This window comes from Schistocerca americana, chromosome X, assembly GCF_021461395.2.
Source record: "Schistocerca americana isolate TAMUIC-IGC-003095 chromosome X, iqSchAmer2.1, whole genome shotgun sequence".
Classification (NCBI taxonomy): domain Eukaryota; kingdom Metazoa; phylum Arthropoda; class Insecta; order Orthoptera; family Acrididae; genus Schistocerca; species Schistocerca americana.
Window position 1 is genome coordinate 846,580,933 of NC_060130.1, and position 18,714 is coordinate 846,599,646.

Here is an 18,714-nt window from a genome sequence, read left to right on the forward strand (position 1 = left end):
GTAATTGACAAGCTGCTTTTTGTGCCTGACCCACGATGGAGGCATCCCAGCCTCAACAAGTAAGCTTTTCTCAGGGCTAGTTCAGAAGGCTACTCTTCAAGTTAAACCCCACAGCAGTTTATCAGATCCAGTATCCACAATGCTGAGGGTGATGCTGAACTGTATGCCAGACTTCCATAACAGAGGTGGAATTTTATCAGGGCTTTGTAAAGCTGCAGAAGGGTAGTGCAGTCTGCACCCCAGCTCATGTTACTCAGGCAGCTAAGTGTAACAAAGTACAGCCATCCCTTTTAATTAAGCTGGCAAAGATTGGGGAATCAACAAATAAAGGCAAGTCCTAAAAAGTAAGTATCCACCACATTGAGTAGCTGGACACTGAGGTAAAGTTCTGGTTGGTGTGAATGGTATGACTCAACAGAAGTGTGCAACTTTAGTCTTGGCAAGGGAAATCTAGTCATGCCCATGGCTGCATCTTTCATATGGTGACTTGCAGTCTACATTTAGTGACACCCACACTAGAGGAGTAATATTGGAGGCAAGTCATCAGCATACAAGGACAGGTACAGAGGACCCCACAGCTGCTGCTAGGCAATTGATGGCTACTAGAAAGAGGGCACTCAGTATAGGGCCTTGCAGGACCCCATTCTCTTGGATATGGAGGTACTGTGGGAAGCAGCAACTCTAACCCAGAACATTTAATGCAACAGGAAATTCTGAATGAAAATCTGGAGCAGACACTTGAGACCTCACTCTTGCTAGGTAGCAAGGAAGTGGTGTTGCAGCAAGTCTGCTAGGTAGCAAGGATGTGGTGTTGCAGCAAGTCTTTCGCAGGTCGAAGAAGATTACTATAAAGTTTTGACACTAAACAAAAGCTGTTTGGATGGTAGCCTCCAGGTATTCCAGATCAGTAGTGGGATGGCCTTGGCAAGAACCACCCCAGAAGAGCCAAGATTCAAGGACCCAACACAGCAGCCACTCACCATGCATTCAAGCAACTTACAGTTATCACTCAATAAGTATCACTAATGTTCTCTGTATCTCTAGATGGTGCTTACCCAGTTTCAGTACTGGGACAAAAACTGATTTCTCAGCATTGCCATGGGAATTTGCCCTTGCTCCAGATGCAGTTAAAGATAGCAAGGATATGATGCCAACAGTCTGTTGGTAAGTACTTTGTCAATATGGTTGCAGATGCAGTCCAGCCCTGGAGCTGTATCAGAACAGTGAGTGGGAATTGGTCGGTGTCTTAACCCACTAAAGGGAGCATTGTATATCTCCAGGTAGCACATATTTAAATGTAATTGCTTTCACTTTAACTGCTGTTTTAGGACTAAAGCCATGTTGCTCAAGAGTCAGTGTCGAATTATCAAGTGCAGAGCAAAATGTACAGTGATGGTGGCTGGGTCAGTGTTGACAATGTCATTCGAGGTATACCAAGTACACCTGCAGCTGTCTGGTATCTGCAGACACCTGGGATCTTTGCCCAAACCTGCAGGAGAGGTATATGGGCCTATGGTTTAAACATACTGTTCCCAGCATTTTCACTTCCATCTTTTTATTAAGCAGTGGACCCATGCACAGAGCCACTTAAAAGCAATATGGTGATCCATTGACGGGCACCACTTAACAGCATTGGAGAGTGTGCTCAAGATCTTTAATAGCCTCTACAATTTCCGAGTATGTATGAAGGTTACCCCAGTCTTCAAAATTTAGCATTGGCTACAGAAACAACTTTTACATCTGAATACAACCAACAGTGTTGCTGCAAATAGTGGAGAAATCAAATTTATTGTCCCATTACACACAGGAAATATTAGGTACAGGAGACCTATCAATATTTGTGTTACTAAACAGCTGTTTAAAACCTAATTGATTAAAGTGAAGTCCTGATTTTTAGAATACAATATTTTTAATTTGTACTATATACCACTAAATGTATCTTACACTACTGTGTTACATCTATAAAATCTAGCAAGTAATACCAGTATTTATTAGTACATTGTACACTTTTGCGTCTACTTACAACCAATATTTCTTTAATATTCCGTGCTTAGGTACATGTATAGTGAAGTGGGGGAACATGGAGGTTTTTATTGATAATTTCATGCAGGCATTTATAGTTTTGCAGGCATTTATAGTTTAAGTATTGTGGAATTTTTTCCTTTCAGTAATTGAATTTTTTGTATAAAACCAGAAAATTGACAGAATGACTGTTCTGGCCAATAAGTTAAGATGAGTCACAGAAAATTCAAAGTTTTCTTTCATATTGAAATTTATGAAACTTTTCTGTAGCACTAACTTAACATTGCAGTGGTGCCTATGACATGTACTTTAAATAAGCTATTGGGATTTGATATTTTAAAGTACAGATACCAAAACTTACAGATGATAAGCATTTCAAATTCACAATTTTTTATACTTATTGATTTAGCCATAGAGCAACAAATTGTACAGATGTCGTCAATTGTTGGTACAATGTTTCTTACTAAACACACACACACATTCTTACAAATTTTACAGCTCTTAGTCTTGCAATATTATGTCATTTCGTTTGTTAATACATGGGATAGTCATCACTATTTAAGGACTATATTTCAAATATATGTTTACAGTGTAATAGCTTGGCTGACATTGCAGTATTCACATCTTTAGTTTACTGTGGCAGCCTGTTTTGTAGTTTAGATCCTTATATAGCACATATCAAAATCCTATGTAACATTTACAAAACCTCCACAGCCTTTGTGAGTGTTGCTGAAGATACTTATGAATTTTCCATTGAAAAGGGTTTAAAGCAAGGGATTCTCTATCTCCTTAAAAAAAGCCATGTCTAAATTTGATTGGGTAGAAAGGGAATTAAAGTTCTCAGAAAAAGACTGAACAATTTGAGGTTTGCAGTGATATTGTCCTATTTGCAAGTGATATATAAGAACTTCAGGTATTAGTTCAACTTGTGTTAGTGAGCTCTGAAGTTGGACTAAAAATTAACACTGATAAAACCAAGATGATCTATCAATGGGCACCTGAGGGAAGTATATCAGTCTGAAGTAATCAACTCAAAATAGTCACGGAATATCTGGGTCAACAAACATGAAAGGAGATTTAAAACCAGAAATTGGCTAGCAAACTTATGGGAGGCACTCTTCAATTCTGAAATCTAATGTGTCAGTTGAGCTGAAGACTTCTATTTCTGATTAATGTATATTGCCAGTAATAACTTATTGCCGTGAAACATGGACATTAAAAGAGTTCATTGTTAGGAAGCTAACAATAGCCCAAAGAGAAATGGAAAGGCCAATGTTTGGTTACACAAAGAGAGACCAGAAGAGAGCAGTTTAAATAAGATGAACAATGAAGGTCACTGACATAATGGAAAGAGAATGCATTGAAATGTCACTGGGCTGGTCATGTAGCTTGAACAAAAGATGGTAGGTGATCTAAAGAAGTCCTACACTGGAGCCCAATTTATATAAAAACCTAGAGGAAGACCACCATACAGATGGGACGGAGATATAAGGAAGGCACTGGGAAGCTCAGGATTGGAAGAAATGGAAGATCTTACTGGGATGCTTTGTTAAATGTTGACTCAAAGAAACTACATCATTAAGTGATAGAACTGGCTGATGACATAGCATACTACTGTGTGTGTGATTTTTTCATTTAGGTATATTATCTAGTGTCTAGTTTCATGATCAATACTTGACTATGTAGAATACAGATGATGGATCATCTGGATCTGACATTATTCCATAACCAAGGACTGTTTTGTGACAAAAAAAAATAGGGTCACATGTCCATGTCGAAACTACAACGCCAAGACAAAGGGAGGAATAAAAAACCTACACATGAATCCCTATCAATGGCAGAGAAGACAGCTAAATACAGTGACAAGGAGAAAGCTGTATAAAATACACTAGAGAAACAGAGGTCCTGAACTAAAAATTGGATGGCCTTTCCCAGTGCTATGATGGATACAAAGTAAAACACAGCCAACAACCTGCTCATCCTTCACTAAAACAGCCAATAACAGCAAACAAATTAGAACATGTGGGGGCTAAAAAATTGAATTGTCAGGAAGCGGCAGATCAAAGGTTGATCAGTGAGAGCAAAGTGGTTGGGGAGCACCACTTAATTGGTGATGGCTAAGAAGACAATACCCAATATACAACCTAGTTAAAATGAACTTGCAGTAAGAGGGCCAAGAGAAGGTTGTCCAAGCCACTGGGGAGGCTTAATAGCCTGCAGTTTGTTTCCATGAAGGGAGGACCAGTGGTGATGCCAAAGTGACACCATCTGCTGACAGACAACACAGAGATCAGAGAGCACATAAAAACTAGCAGGCAGAGGTACAAGGACTGATGCCTTGGCAGCAGTGTCAGCAGCCAACATGACCAGGAACCCACAAACATAACCGTGGCTCCATCAAGAGTGCGCAAGTGACAGCTTTTCTGGAGCCATTGCACTAAGGGATGGACAGTGTACAGCAGAGATTTTGAAGGCCACAGAGAGAGAGCAGATGATGCAACTGAAGCCTGTGTCACTGAATGTACTGCATGACCCAATACAGGGCAAAGAGCTTTGCTATAAATACTGAGCAGTGTTCTGGAAGCTGATACTAAAAATTTTGGCACCAATGACGGCACACCTGACCCCAGTCAATCCAAGAGCCATCAGTGTATACAAACATACTATGTGACATTTTGTGCAAAGGTTGTGAAAGCGATAGAGCAAGGCTGGAGTAGTGTCCTTAGGAACTGAATGAAAGCCAAGGTGAACACACACCACCATATGAAGCCAAGGTGGTGAAGTGTTCATACTCATCAGGAAAGTCGCAGGGAGCACAAAGTTAAGCTGCCGGAGCAAGAGTCAAAAGCAAACTCCAGGAGATTGCAGAGAAGAGGGATGCACCCCATACTGACGATCAAAGCCATCATTGAAGGAGGCATAGAATGGGTGGCCATGCATGGCACACAAACAGCATGCATATCTGCTGAGATGGTAAGCTAGCAGTAGTTCAGTAGCTTCTGTATACAGACACTCAACCTAACACAAGTGGTCAAATGGATTCCATGATGGTGAATAGTATTTAGACTAAGAGGACTGGATGTGCATATGCATAAACAAAACACCCATGGTCTAATTTCAATTGGAAAAGGGACCAGTACAGAAGGAGTGGGGTGGTTTGATCTGCAGCCCACTATGTACCATTGAGGACACACAAGACATTGAGGGACTGCATACAGTGGGCTGCCAGGAGAGACAGACACGGGAGGACCAAGAAACTTTCCTATCTTGCAAGAGCCCCAGGATCTTCGTAGTTTCAATGAATGGAAGAGCAACACACCCAGGATGTAAAGATGGTGAAGAAACCAATTGCACACAAGAAATTCATTCAAATTCTTTTGTCAGTGGAAAAATTAAAGCCATTGTCAATGTTCCACGATTAATAATAAGACACCATTGAAGGTGCCATTCAATGACAAGTATGGAGAACTGCAATAGATGGCAAAATCATTAACAAAAAATGGAGCCAGATAGCCCTGACAGGAGACAGGCCATAATGGGGTTAATGGCAATAGCAAAGAGGACAATGCACAGGATCAAACCTCGAAGCACTGTTTTCCTGGATAAGTGTGTTCGACAATGCAGAACCCACACATGCCTTCAAAATTCTGTTTCAAATTCCTGAAGGAAACAGGACAGGTGGCAATGGAACCCCTACATTTAGAGTGTAGAGAGGATACTAGTCCTAAAGCAGGTATCTTAGGTTTTCTCCAAATAGAAAAACGTTGCCATAGTCTGGAATTTCCACAGAAACCATTCATGACGTGGATGGACAAAGTGATTAGACAGTCAACTGCAGAACAGCACACTAAATCCACACTGTGCAGTGGATAGTAAATTGCGAGACTCTCAACCATTCAGTCAGGCATGGATCATATGTTCCATCAGCTTGCAAACACAGCTGGTTACAGAAATGGGGTGGTAGCTGGAAGAAAGGAATTTGTCCTTATGGGGCTTAGGTATGGGGTATGACTAGCTTCATGCCAACATTTGGGAAACATGCCCTCTGCCCAGGTGTGCTTGCCTGCAAGAGGAATATGCTGCAACAGCTGAATGCGAGCACTGTCTGGCCCTGGGGTGGAGGATTGCAATGAAGTGAGAGTATGACCTAGCACCCTCATAGTAAAGGCAGCACTGTTGCACTCAACTCTGAGAAGAGAACTGTTTCACCCAAGACACTTCCACTCCTTTCTGATGGAGGAAGGCAGGGTGATAGCAGGAGCAGCTTGAAATCTCCACAATATGGCAGCCCAAGGTGTTTGAGGTAGCAATAGTGTTTACAACGAAATCGTCTGCTACTATCAGGCCAGGAATTAGGGTATGGATCTTTGTGCCAGAGAGCTGGTGGATGTTTTCCCACAAAATGGTAGAGTGAGAGGGACTGTTAAAAGAACTAGTGGATGAAATACAGCTAGCTTTTTTTGCTATCCTGAATAGTGCAACAATACACTGCATGCAACTGTTTATAATTAATGCAGTTTGCCATCATAGGATGACTGTTGAAAATGCTGAGAACATATCTCCACATATGAATTGTCGTGACATGCCTCAGTCCAAAAAAGGAACCAAGACACAGCATAGTAGTGAGGAACGGAATGTTCTGCAGTGGTAAGGAAAACATTTGTAAGGTATTCTACTTTATCACAACTGGGGAAATGTTCATCAAAAGTCACCAGGGAGGTGTGAAGCCTCCACTCTGCCTTAGTAAACTGCAATTTGGGTGTACATGTAGGTGGGGTCAGTGTCAGCAAATGGATACCACACAGGAAATTTAAGTATGTGTCAGAACAGACCACTCTAGAGAATGGGCAATCTGGAAAGAGCAGAAGGATAGGTCCAAATGGGAACAGGTGTGCAAGGAGTCAAAGGAATGTGAGTGCTCCTGTGTTAAGGCAGAAGAGGTTAAGTTGATTGAGGTTAGCCAAGAGGGCACCTCTGAAAGGTTCTGGGAGAACCCCAAAGGGAAAGGTGCATGTTAATGTCACTCAGCAGCAGAAAGGGGTGAGGTAGCTGCCAAAGAATCTGGAGAAGTCTACCCTGGTGACATCAAATGATGGAGGGATATAAACAGTAAAAGGATAAAAGGTCAAGTGAGGAAGGTAACTGCAACAACTTGATGTGGGTAGTCAGGGAGATGGATTGACTATGAATGTCATCCCATATGAGCAACATGACTCCCCACAAGATGGAACACCATCCTCGGCAGTGTGGGGGAGGGGGGAGGGGGGGGTGCAGCCAGGAGGAAATGCGAGTGCTTAAAGTGGTCATGAGGAGCAATTTTGTTTCCTGGCAGCAGAGAACAAGTGGACGTTGTGATTCTAAGGGCAGCCATAAATCATCTTTGTTGGATCAAAGAACATGAATGTTCCATTGGAGGAGAGTCATAAGGAAAAAAATGAACGGTTGTCACACTTGCCATGTGCCAGCCTTCAAAGACTCACTGATACAGGGCAGAGGCAGGGGCATCCTGCACCACGAGGTCTACAGAAGCATTGCCATCATCCTGTCACCCTATGAAGTCCAGGGCAGTGGCACAGTTGGTAGTGTGCACCAGTGACGTGGAGGTAGGCCAGACAAGGGTATCATGTGGCAACACCATCCAGGAAGATCTTCAAGTTGGTGAAGGAGAAGACCATTTGCCTTTGACTTCTTAGAGCAGGGCTTCACAATATACATGCTTGTGGAGCAAGCTGCGAGCAGCAAGGTGCGAGCACGGAGCAGCGTGAGCACGCTACCCCCAGTCAATGTAAATCCGCGGCCAGCTGCAGGGATATCACTCACGAATTATTACTGCGACAAATGAAACAAAGGACAATGTACACGTGCCACATAATTTTATTAGCTTAGTGTATGCCTTTACATTCGTATTAATTTTTTGAACTGTTACACAATAAAAGTTATCACTGAAGTGTGGGATTCTCAGTTATCTTTTACTTTTTGCACTTTACAATTGCATCTGTTTGGAGTAATTGTTCTTGTGCATTGTAGGCACAGCGTGCAGTTTAAATTTCGATCAGACAATGCGTTTCTCAGGCGCGTCTTGTTACATTTCATTGCAGAGAACAGTTATTCACAAACGTACATGGAACCAAACATTGATATTGTAGCCGCCAGTTTGTGCAAGTGAGGAAATCTATCCTGAGGGAAGCGTGTGTAGAATTCCAAAATGTTTTTCTTGTTCTGAAAGTTGTCTTTGTATTCTCTGTCACACTGCAGGTCAATAATTTCTAGTTGCAGCTCAGGACGAATCTCTTCAATATTCACTCAATATGGAGAGGAGAACAGATAAAAATGACTAGTGCTGTCACATCTTGAAAGCATTGATCAAATTCTTCCTTAAGGGCAACTAAACTATGTGAATAACTTTCACAGTCTTTGTGAACATCTTACATGGATGATAATCTAGGAAAATGAGCTAGATTTCCTGTTTCAAGCTGACTCACCCAAAGTGTCAATTTCATTTTAAAAGCTCGTATTCGATCTATGAAATGAGTAATTAGCAGATCTTTACCTTGTAGTGAAATGTTCAAAGCATTCAGATGCCTAGTTAAATCTGCTAAGAATGCGAGATCACATTTGCACGAAGGATCTTTCAATTCAGGAACACGCATTTATTTCCATGAACATATTTATCTCATCTAATAGGCAAAAAAATCGATTTAATAATTCGCCACGACTAAGCCAGCGGACCTCGGTGTAATAAGGCAGGCTACCATACTGGCTTTCTAAATCCTCAAGAAAGCTTTTAAATTGTCTGTGTTGTAGCCCATGCTTCCTTATATAATTGGTTGTACGAACAAAACACTCATTACATTTTTTAGAGTGATACTCTTTGCACATACGTTTACCTGGTGGATCACAAAGTGAACGCCCCTTAGTTCATTCGGCACGGTCAGTTTTTGCATTTTCTCCTTCAACAGCGCAACGAAACCCGATTTTTTCCCTGTCATCGCTGGTGCACCGTCTGTAGACACTGAAACTAAAGGATTCCACGACAATCCTATATTTTCAACACTACTTAAAATATCACCTCCGGTTGTAGTGTTCTTCATGGCTACTACATCGAGGAGCTCCTCCCTCACCTGAAGATCTCAGTAATAAATATGGCAAGCTGCGCTGTTCCAGTGATATCAACACTTTCGTCCAGAGCTAGGGAATACACCATAAAATCTTTACAGATATTTGCAAGCTGGCTCTGGGCGTCGTCTGCCATGTCCTGTATGCGACGCATTATGGTCATGTTAGATAATGGCACAATCCGGAACTGTTCAACTTGAGATGGACACAAGTGTTCCGCTGCAACTACCAAACATCTTTTATTAAATCGCCATCAGTGAAGGGGCACAGGGATTTTGCTAAAAACAAAGCAATTTTGTAGCTCACTGAGAGCTGCCTCAGTTGATTTTTCTTCGTCATCCAGATCTTCTTCGGATAGCTTCCTTTTAAGTTTAATACCTTCCTGTGCACGATCTGGTCCATCACATTTTCCACTTCCGTAGTCTTTCGTGTGGTACGACATATAATGTCACTGCAAATTGAATTTCCTAAAAGAATTCAGCGTTTTGTGACATACTAAACATTTTGCAACACCATCTTTTTCCGTAAACAGATACAATTCCTCCCAATGGAGTTGAACTGTGAAAGCATAGTTGGGGTTACACAACGGCGACTTGACACGATTCTTAACCAGCGAAGTGACTGTTAGAGCTGATCATAGTACTTTAAACATTACACAGTCAGCGCGAATTCAATAGGCACGCTGCGGCCCTATTCAAACGTGCGCGCCCATTTCCCCTCCCTCCCACCCCTCCGTCACTACTCAGCGACCTTGCACCTGCTCGCGAGCACGTGCCTGAGCAGACGCGAGTACTCGCGCTCAAAACCGGCCAGTTGTTAAGCCCTGTCTTAGAGCCTTTTCACTTGGTAGAGGAAGACTTAGATGTTTGTTGGCTGGAGGGTTGCAGGAAATCTTCACGGAAGTATTTCTTCTGTCCTTTCCAGCCTGCCAGTTGTGTAGCTGGTAACTGCACAGTGAGGTAAAAGTTTGGTAGCATGTTGCACAGTTGGGGGAGAGACTGGGATGCTGCCACAACACTGGGTGATTTCACAACTGTGGTGCTACATTTGAGGTTGCACATCTGCATGGCCAAGGCCATGTCCTTTGTGGAGCAAGATGTAGCAAGAACAGTACTGTAGGTTCCAGATAGTATAATGCGCAGTTTCAGACTAGCCAACAACTTGCAAGTGACCAGGTAAGGTTTCCCAGATCTCCTGGACAGCCCACTTATCGAGATACATGGGGCAATCGCAGGAGAGGACAGCATGGTTGCTGTTGCAGTTGATGCAGCATGGAGAGGAAGGAGGCAGACCATCATGCTAAGCATCTATAGCATAGGTTTCATTTTCCTGGGTGTCAACAGGACACTAGCCTGGTTGTAATGATACTGGTAGCAGTGCATCAGGTTCAGAATATATGGTCTGACAGTGATAACTTCATAACTTGCTTTGATCTTTGATGTACGAACTACTATTGAAGGTGAGCTAGAGTGCCTGTGGACACTAAGGAGGCATCTACTTTTTTCCTCATCCAATGGACTGCAATGACACCCTGATCAGTGAGGAACATTTGGATTTCTACCTCTGTCAGATCACGCAGCTTAGTGTAAATAACACCACATGAAGAATTCAGTGTTTGATGGGCCTCTAACAAGATAGCCATGGAGAAGCAAATCTGCAAGCAGTAAGCAGAAGTAGTCCCCCAAAAGTAAAGTGTCATTGCATAAAAGAGCAGGATTTTACAGAGCCAGCAATTGCATTAACATCTTTCTGAGTAAAATGGATTTACTGCTGCAAAGGGCTGACCAGCTTCATTACATGAAACCATGAGGCGCTATGGTGCAGCTGGGAGAATCTTCCAATCATTAGCCTCTTTCTGTTTCGTAGCCATTGACTATGAAGATGATTGGCTCATTGTGAGAAAATCCCATGATTGCCAACGTCTCCAATGGCGTGGCCCTTCCAATTGGAGACCCACTTCAGAAAGGGCCCATCCTCAGATCACACCTATGAAACACCTGACAGAGGGACCAATTGGCAGTTTGGGAAGGTAACAGCTCAGGCAATCACCCCTCCCTGGGCCTGATGCATACCGGGGGTATGTGCGAACCCTACCTGTCAACCCAGGGCTGCGAATTGTGTGTTACCCACTCACCTGTTACACCAGACATGGAGGAAGGACAGGAGAAGGTGAACAAAGAAGAAAGAATGAAAAACCTTGAGTATTCTGATATTTACAACTGAAAATGCACAATACATTTCCAAAAACAGCCCAGACATGATCCCCATGGGAGGAACAATATCAGCAAGATTATAGACATGCAGCATGGAAGAGAAAAAGTGCTGCAAAGGCTGATGTCCTGTGGTAGTCAAGCACAAACCTTTTTATATTTAAAATTTTTTAATTAACAGTTGTGGACATCTTTAAGGGCTACATTAGCTTTCTGTCATTGTTTTAACTTACATTGCTGTCATCATGAAAACTTTTGCCTTCACATCTGACACTGGGAAATTAATATAAAGGAAGGATTCATATAACCTAACAAAGCAAATCTGTAACTACTTATAGAAATTTCTTACCTTGTTGATGGGACTATGAGCATTGTTGGTCCAGGTACAATGATACTTTTTGTTGCAACAGCTTCAGGCAAAAGAGGCAGACTCCTGAATTGAAGAAATAATGCATGTTACTCCTACTTTAACATTTAATAAAATATTGTCAAACATATTTTAATAGTTAAGTAAGAAAATTTCACAGTGCATCATATTATCACTGCCAATACAAACTGAAGTACACACACAAGCCTACCTTTCAGAACTAGTAGTACTGACCAGTAATTATGTCTCAATTTTATGGCTTTGAGAGAACTGATACAGTATATGATGTGCTGTATACATGAACAGAAGGCAAGCCTTGTGTATGGTATTTCAACAAAGCTTACAATCTGCAGCATTGTCCCCAGAAATGATCGTGGCCCTTTGGTTCAGAGTCAAGTGGAAGGACTGAACTAAAGGCAAGGTTCTATGACAAGTGAGCCCACATTTCTGGAATTGTGCCATAGGGTTGAAAATTATAGGGTCCCCCTAAATGAGTCAGGTATGCACTTACACATCAGAGGCTACTACTCAGGTAGGTGGCTGGGGTGTACACAAGGGTCTTTGATTAGGCAACTCTCCATCCTATCCAGATAACAATAGCTGTAGGAAACCAGAAGTATCTGTAAGATTAAAGGACCTGCTTCTCACAGCTGAGTATTAAAATCCTAATGTTTAACAGTCAACACATTTCCAAGAAAGTGTCAGTCTGAAGTGCTCCTGAAAAGCACTTAAGTTCACATAATACTAGGTACAAAAAGCTGGTTGAAGCCTGAAATTTATAGATTTTGTGGCAAACTAAGTATATCAAAAGAACAGGCAAATGGGAGATGGAGGTGGTATATTTCTCACAGTAAAACTCAGATCCACACAAACTTCTTGTGAGATTGTTTGGGCAGGTCTCACTATCAGTGGTGGGCAGAAAATAATTGGATACTTTTATGACCCACCAGACTCTGCTACTGATGTACATGAAAACTTTAGAGAAAACTTCAGTTTAGTTGTGCTTAAGTTCCCCAATCATACAGTAACCATCAGTGGAGTCTCTACTCATTCAACAATTAACTGGGAAAATTACAGTTTGTTAGTGGTGGATGTAAAAATCCTGTGGAACATTAACTTCTCAGAAAGTTACCTACAACAGATAGAAAGGAACCCCACTCATGATGGAAATATGGTGGCTCTAATGGCAACAAATAGACCTGACCTGAGGTGGTCTACACCTGAACTGGTATCAGTGACCATGGTGCAGTTGTGACAACAATGACTGAAGTACAAAGGACAACGAAATCAAGTAGAAAAATAGTTCAGTTAACTTAATAAAAGCCAGCAGTGCAGTTAGAGGAAGTATGGTTCAGGTTTAAAAGAATAGCTAACTATGCACTGGATATATACATACCCAGCAGAACTATTCAAAACAGGAGGGAGCCTCCTTAGTATACAGTCACTGCAAAGGAACTTCTGAAGACCTGGACTACTTCATAACAGATGTCAAACAAAATGTAGGACTATAGATAGATATGCTGAATGAAACATGTTTGGATGTCTAGAGCAAGGCATGATGCCTTCTATGACTACTGTAGAAGAATGATAAATGATCTTTCACAGAGCACAAAGAAATTCTGGTCTATGTAAAGGCTGTTAGGTGTATGGTGTCTATCCACAGATCAATAGGCCACATCTTATGTGTATTATGTCTTCGAGTTATCTTTGTATACTTCAGGGACCTCAGTTCTGGCCTAGTCTTTGATCTGCACGTTTGTCGTGTAATGAAAGTATTTATGATTAGAAGAGAGAACCGTGGTCATTACCTCACCACCTTGGTATCTCCTTCAGTGGTGACCCTGAGGTTGGAATAATCCATCAAACCGAGTACAAAGTGACTATCATGCCAGTTTCCGCATTCCACGTGGACCTTTGTCCACTACACAATGGCCTTGAACATGCTGCTGCCGCCGCCGCCGCCGCCGCCGCCGCCGCCGCCCCCACCGCCACCACCCTGTTTTCACCAGCAACAGCAACTAAATTCAAGCACGCCAGCTGTAGTCTGTGCCAATCATGAATTTCCACAGTCATAGCCCCAAGAACCCAGGGATCTCGTCAGGTGCAGTGGTTTTGAACATGACTCCAGCAGTCTCCGACTCCAGCTTTGTTAGCCCTGAAGTGCTTTAGTTTTCGCCACACAGCAGTACAAGAAACCACTACACACTGATACCAAACTTTAATGCAAGTACTGTAAATAGTGGGGAGCATAGTTTTCATAATGTGCCACAACAGGATGCATTTTTGAATGTGCAAGCTCTACATGTGTATCACTCCATGCCACTTGCACACTACGTGAATGACATTCGCCTGCCTGTGACTCCGAGTGTTCATCAGTGCAGTAATTTGAGCGCGTCAGGTTCCACCAAGCTCATTAGTGACTCTGTGGTGGACAATTTCGCTACAGATGTGGATCAATTGCATAACAACTTGTCAAGCAACCACCGTGACCACTTTGACCTTCCGCCACAACAACCGGTCCCACTTCATTCCATGTTGGGCTTCCTGGTAACAGATTTCGCTCCCCCTCCAGCTACTATGAACACAGCTGGCTGAATAGCTATGTCTGTACACTGGCATTTTTAAAGTGCCCAACACAGCTGCCCAGGTGGCACCTAGTGTGTGACCAAATTGTAGGATCTTTGACACTGCCATTTCATTCATACATGTGGCAACTACCACACTCCCGTGATCATGCCACAGAAGGGCATGATACCTGATAGCTGAGAAAGCATGAACACCTTTACCAGCTTTCAGCCACATTCTAATTTCATTGAATTATTTTAAATGGCCTCTACTGGTTCCACCACCTACACCAATGTAGGCATTCGCACTACACTCCAAAGGAGGTGTAATCACATTCAGTGGGGTTGCAGGGTGACAAGGTCCTCACATTGGTGATTGTCAAGAATATAGTTCTGTTCAAGTGACACTGGAAACTTATTTTGAACCACAATGTGTGCAAATGAACACCCCAAGACAAGGGGTTGTTTCATTTACACCCTTTGTACCACCCTGAGACTGTGTCCATTATGAGTGACTATCCTAAATTTTTTCCCTCTGCTGCCAGTAACGAAAGTGATTTATTTCAACCATGGGCGTTACAGTTCTGACAGCCATCACAGAGGCATCAAGAATGTGTGAATTGTGGACTGCAGGAAGTAACAACCTATCACATATCTGTGGCGGAATTAAGGAGAATTGTGAAATCTGGTGGTAGTAAATTCTCACCTTAAACCTCACATGAACTTCAGAGGTCTGACTTTTCACTCATGTTGACACCCTGCTATTTGAAGTTTTTCAAAGCCTAAGGGTGATGAGAAAATGACTTTCCAAAAGTGGCCCTTGAATTCTTTTGTGCAATTTAGTTCCAGAGTGTTACTTGAATTATTACTGAAAATTTACTATTATTAGCCATCTGACTGCCTTCAAACATATAGCTTCAGACATCTTTGAACAGTTTTCACATTAAAGACTTTTAAAACAAGAATTTTTGAAATATCTTCCACTAGTATGGTTTTGATAAAAGCAACTATGGAATCATTAAATTCCAAATTTGATGGAGTGAAATAGCAAGAAATGCTTCTACGAATCTTAAACATCCTCAAAGCAGTGCGATTAACAATGTCATATCCCACATTTTTAAATAATTTTAACCACCAGTACACTAAAACTATCTTTTTCTGTTTCTTTTTAACTTAAACTTTTGTAGCTAGACACTAGAATTTGACAATTGTCTAAAATGCATATGCAGATATCAATCTCAGCAAATTCTCAAATTTTGAAGGCCAGTAATATCCAAGGCACATACCTGTGAGTTGTTTTTGCAATGTGTTTTTCATAGCCTCTTCGGAAAGGTGCCAAGTAGGGATCCTTCTTAATTTTCTCAGGAAGATCATTCCAAGCTGCCAAGGCAGCCATTGGTAAATCACTGTCAACATTTTTTTAATCAAATGATTCAACTGGAGTCCAATCTGTTAACTGACTGCCATGAGACTGGCAGCAACACAGCAGAGTTACCTGTTGCTGCCAGTGGCTACATGGCTGCCAATTTTAATCTAGAAGGTAAATTTCCTTAATTTAAATTATAATTTATCACATTGTCAGTAGGGATTATGGAGCCTATGGAAATATTCTTTGTTCTTTGTGGATGATTTCTTGCAGTGATATTTGACACTTCATGTTAACATATCAAATTTACATAGTGAAAAAGACAGTGATATATATCAATATGTATGACTGCATTTAAATCAGTCCATTACATATATATTTGCTAGCTACAAAAAGGTAGAACATGTACATCTATTTTATAGAATTTTCACAGAAGATGTCATTTAAGTACATTATAAAAATGTATACCGACACTAATTTATTTCAAGATTCTTTAACACTAAGGGCAAATATTGATCAGATGTCTAATTTTATTTTAAAATGAGACACTTTCTATAATCTTTATACATGTGGTAAGAAGTTTTACAGTATGCACCTAGCATTTACAGGTTCTTTGTTAATTTTAGCCTACTTCATTCTATATGATAGTTTTTATTCTTGTATTATGTTGATATTCTTTGATTGGCAATGCAGTGCCGTTTTAAAGTGATAATTGCTTCATATGAACAGTTTCAACCACAATGTGAGAGCAAATGAGAACACTAAGACACTGACTGTTGAACTTTTTAGCTCCCTGAATATTTCTGAAGAATTCTCTAGGTGATACTTTTGCAATGCACCATATGACCTTGTGTGTGCACATTTGCAGCATTTCCCCAAGCCAGGATGCCATGTGACAGGTGTGAATGGACTAGTTCATAGTACATTGATTGTAGAGTGTATATTTACTGACATTTTTCTTGTCAGAAATATTCTTTAACCTTTTTGCTGCACATGTTATTTCTGTGGTTCTCCAATGTCATATCAATCCACTATTACACCTAGAAATTTATAGCTGTCTCCTTTAGTTTTAGGTCTCCAAGCCTGACATTGAAGTGTGTGTTTGCATATATGATGTTTTGTTTCCATTTATAAAGAGATTGTTTTCTTGAAATAATTGTTCCCACTTTTCATATTTTGTGAAGCCTTCCCTTGCAGTTCATCTGTTGTAGAACTGGTAGCAAAAAATGAAGTGTCATCTCTATACACACCCTAAGATTGTAAGACCAGATGTTCATACGAAGAGAAATTGTTTGTTTATGAACCATATATAACATTGCACCTAAATGCAGACTCACAGCAAACCATATCTGTTACTGGTGTTTATAGGAAACTCCAACTAATAAAGTATTTGGTATTTTAAAACAATGGTTAAGCCACCTGACACTGACTTGGATATAATTCACATGTTTTTTGGAAATTCAGTGCATATTACTGAAATGTATAATAACCCAATAACATTATGTAGCTTTGCATTTGCTGTGCAAATATTAGCTGGTGCAACAGACATGAATACAAGAAATTGCATACCACAGCTACTTTCAATCAAGTTGTAAGGTATGGTATTTTTTGGGGAAATTCAGGCAATGTATTGTGCATACTAAAGTTACAGAAAAGAATAATATGGAACATGTGTACCGCCCATCCAAGGACATCATGTCACCCACTATTGGAAAAACAGTTATTAACAGTTCCCTCCTTATACATCTATGATGTCTTTCTACACAGCAATTTGGAGTTATTCAAGAAAAACTGTTTCAATCACACATATAACATGAGAGAATTTTATGCTTCCCACTCATCACTTAAACCTATATGCACAGTCTCCTTAGTATATGGCAATGAAAATTCATAACAAGCTAAAAGGAAAATGTTTTGAGTATTACCCTTGAGACACTGAAAACAAACCTAAATGACATACTTAAACACTGCTACTACACTGTTGAGTTCATGAAGGATGAACTGAACATTTGAGCAGGATAAATTTACATATAGTCCTGTGTGTAAATGTAGCTGTCCTTCACAAAAGGGAGGAAAGAAAAATAAGTTTATATTAATGTTAAAATTCTTTGTACTGATTAGGCCTAAGTTGTGTTATCAATTTTTTTGACGTGTCTCCTGTACACTAACCATATGATTAGAAATTTTATGTTATGAGATGAATAAAACAATGTTCACTATTAAAATTCTATTTTAGGTAATTAACATTTTCTAATGATCGTCTAGCTCTGTTTCTTCTAGGCCATATGTGGCAATGCAACAACTACACATGGTATGGCCAACTTTAGTTCTTACTAAAAAGAGTATCTATTACATACTTTCAGTCTAACACCAAACAAACACCCTTTTATAGGGGAGATCAAAACTTAAGGGCTATTTTGAGTTATTTATGTAGGTCTTTAATAGTTCTTTAACTTTCTTACCTTGGACTGCTAATTTGCATAGACTCTCCACTTGATTCATAATCTGGCACATGCTTTCCTGGATGTTCAGCCATTTTCTGGTGAAAGGATGAAATTTGTTTACTAAAGATAATTTTTCAAAACCAAGGAACATGACATGTCACACCTATCTACCAGTGAAGACTGACTATGAAAACTATTTGTACTATAATAGTCTGTATTTCCTTGATATACAATATGTTATGGCATATAAACTCATAAGGAACAGAATTTCTAACATTTTGAAAAGTTCTCTGCAGCGAGCCCACTTACTGCTTTTCATTATAATTTTTACTGCTCTCTTTTGCATCTTAAATTTCATTTGTAAATTTTGAGCATTGTTTCCCCAGAAATTTCTACCATAACTGATTCCTGACAATGTAACTAAAGTATACAATTCTCAAACGTTCACTACTGCATGCAGATGAAAGGACTAAGTGCATATTAAAACAAATCCAAATTAACCAAATATTTGGTCAACCACATTTGAAATTTACATGTTTAAGTGTAACCCTTCAAACATAAAAGTATATTTCTCAAATGAATAAAGCTAATTTCAACATGAGCAGCTCTGCAAATATAAGTACTG

At 40.5% G+C, this 18,714-nt stretch overlaps 1 protein-coding gene across 1 annotated transcript in view; it reads right to left on the reverse strand.

Annotated features, from left to right (window-relative positions):
* The window catches only part of LOC124556353 (P protein-like), an 81,861-nt gene extending 63,680 nt beyond the window's left edge, over positions 1-18,181 (reverse strand). Inside the window, exons 1-3 of the mRNA XM_047130321.1 lie at positions 18,108-18,181; positions 15,566-15,685; positions 13,582-13,759 (exon numbers count right to left, since the gene is read on the reverse strand). Of these exons, the coding sequence (XP_046986277.1) occupies positions 13,582-13,759; positions 15,566-15,685; positions 18,108-18,181 (372 nt within the window). The remainder of the gene's footprint in view (positions 1-13,581; positions 13,760-15,565; positions 15,686-18,107) is intronic.
* Positions 18,182-18,714: the final 533 nt, after the last annotated feature.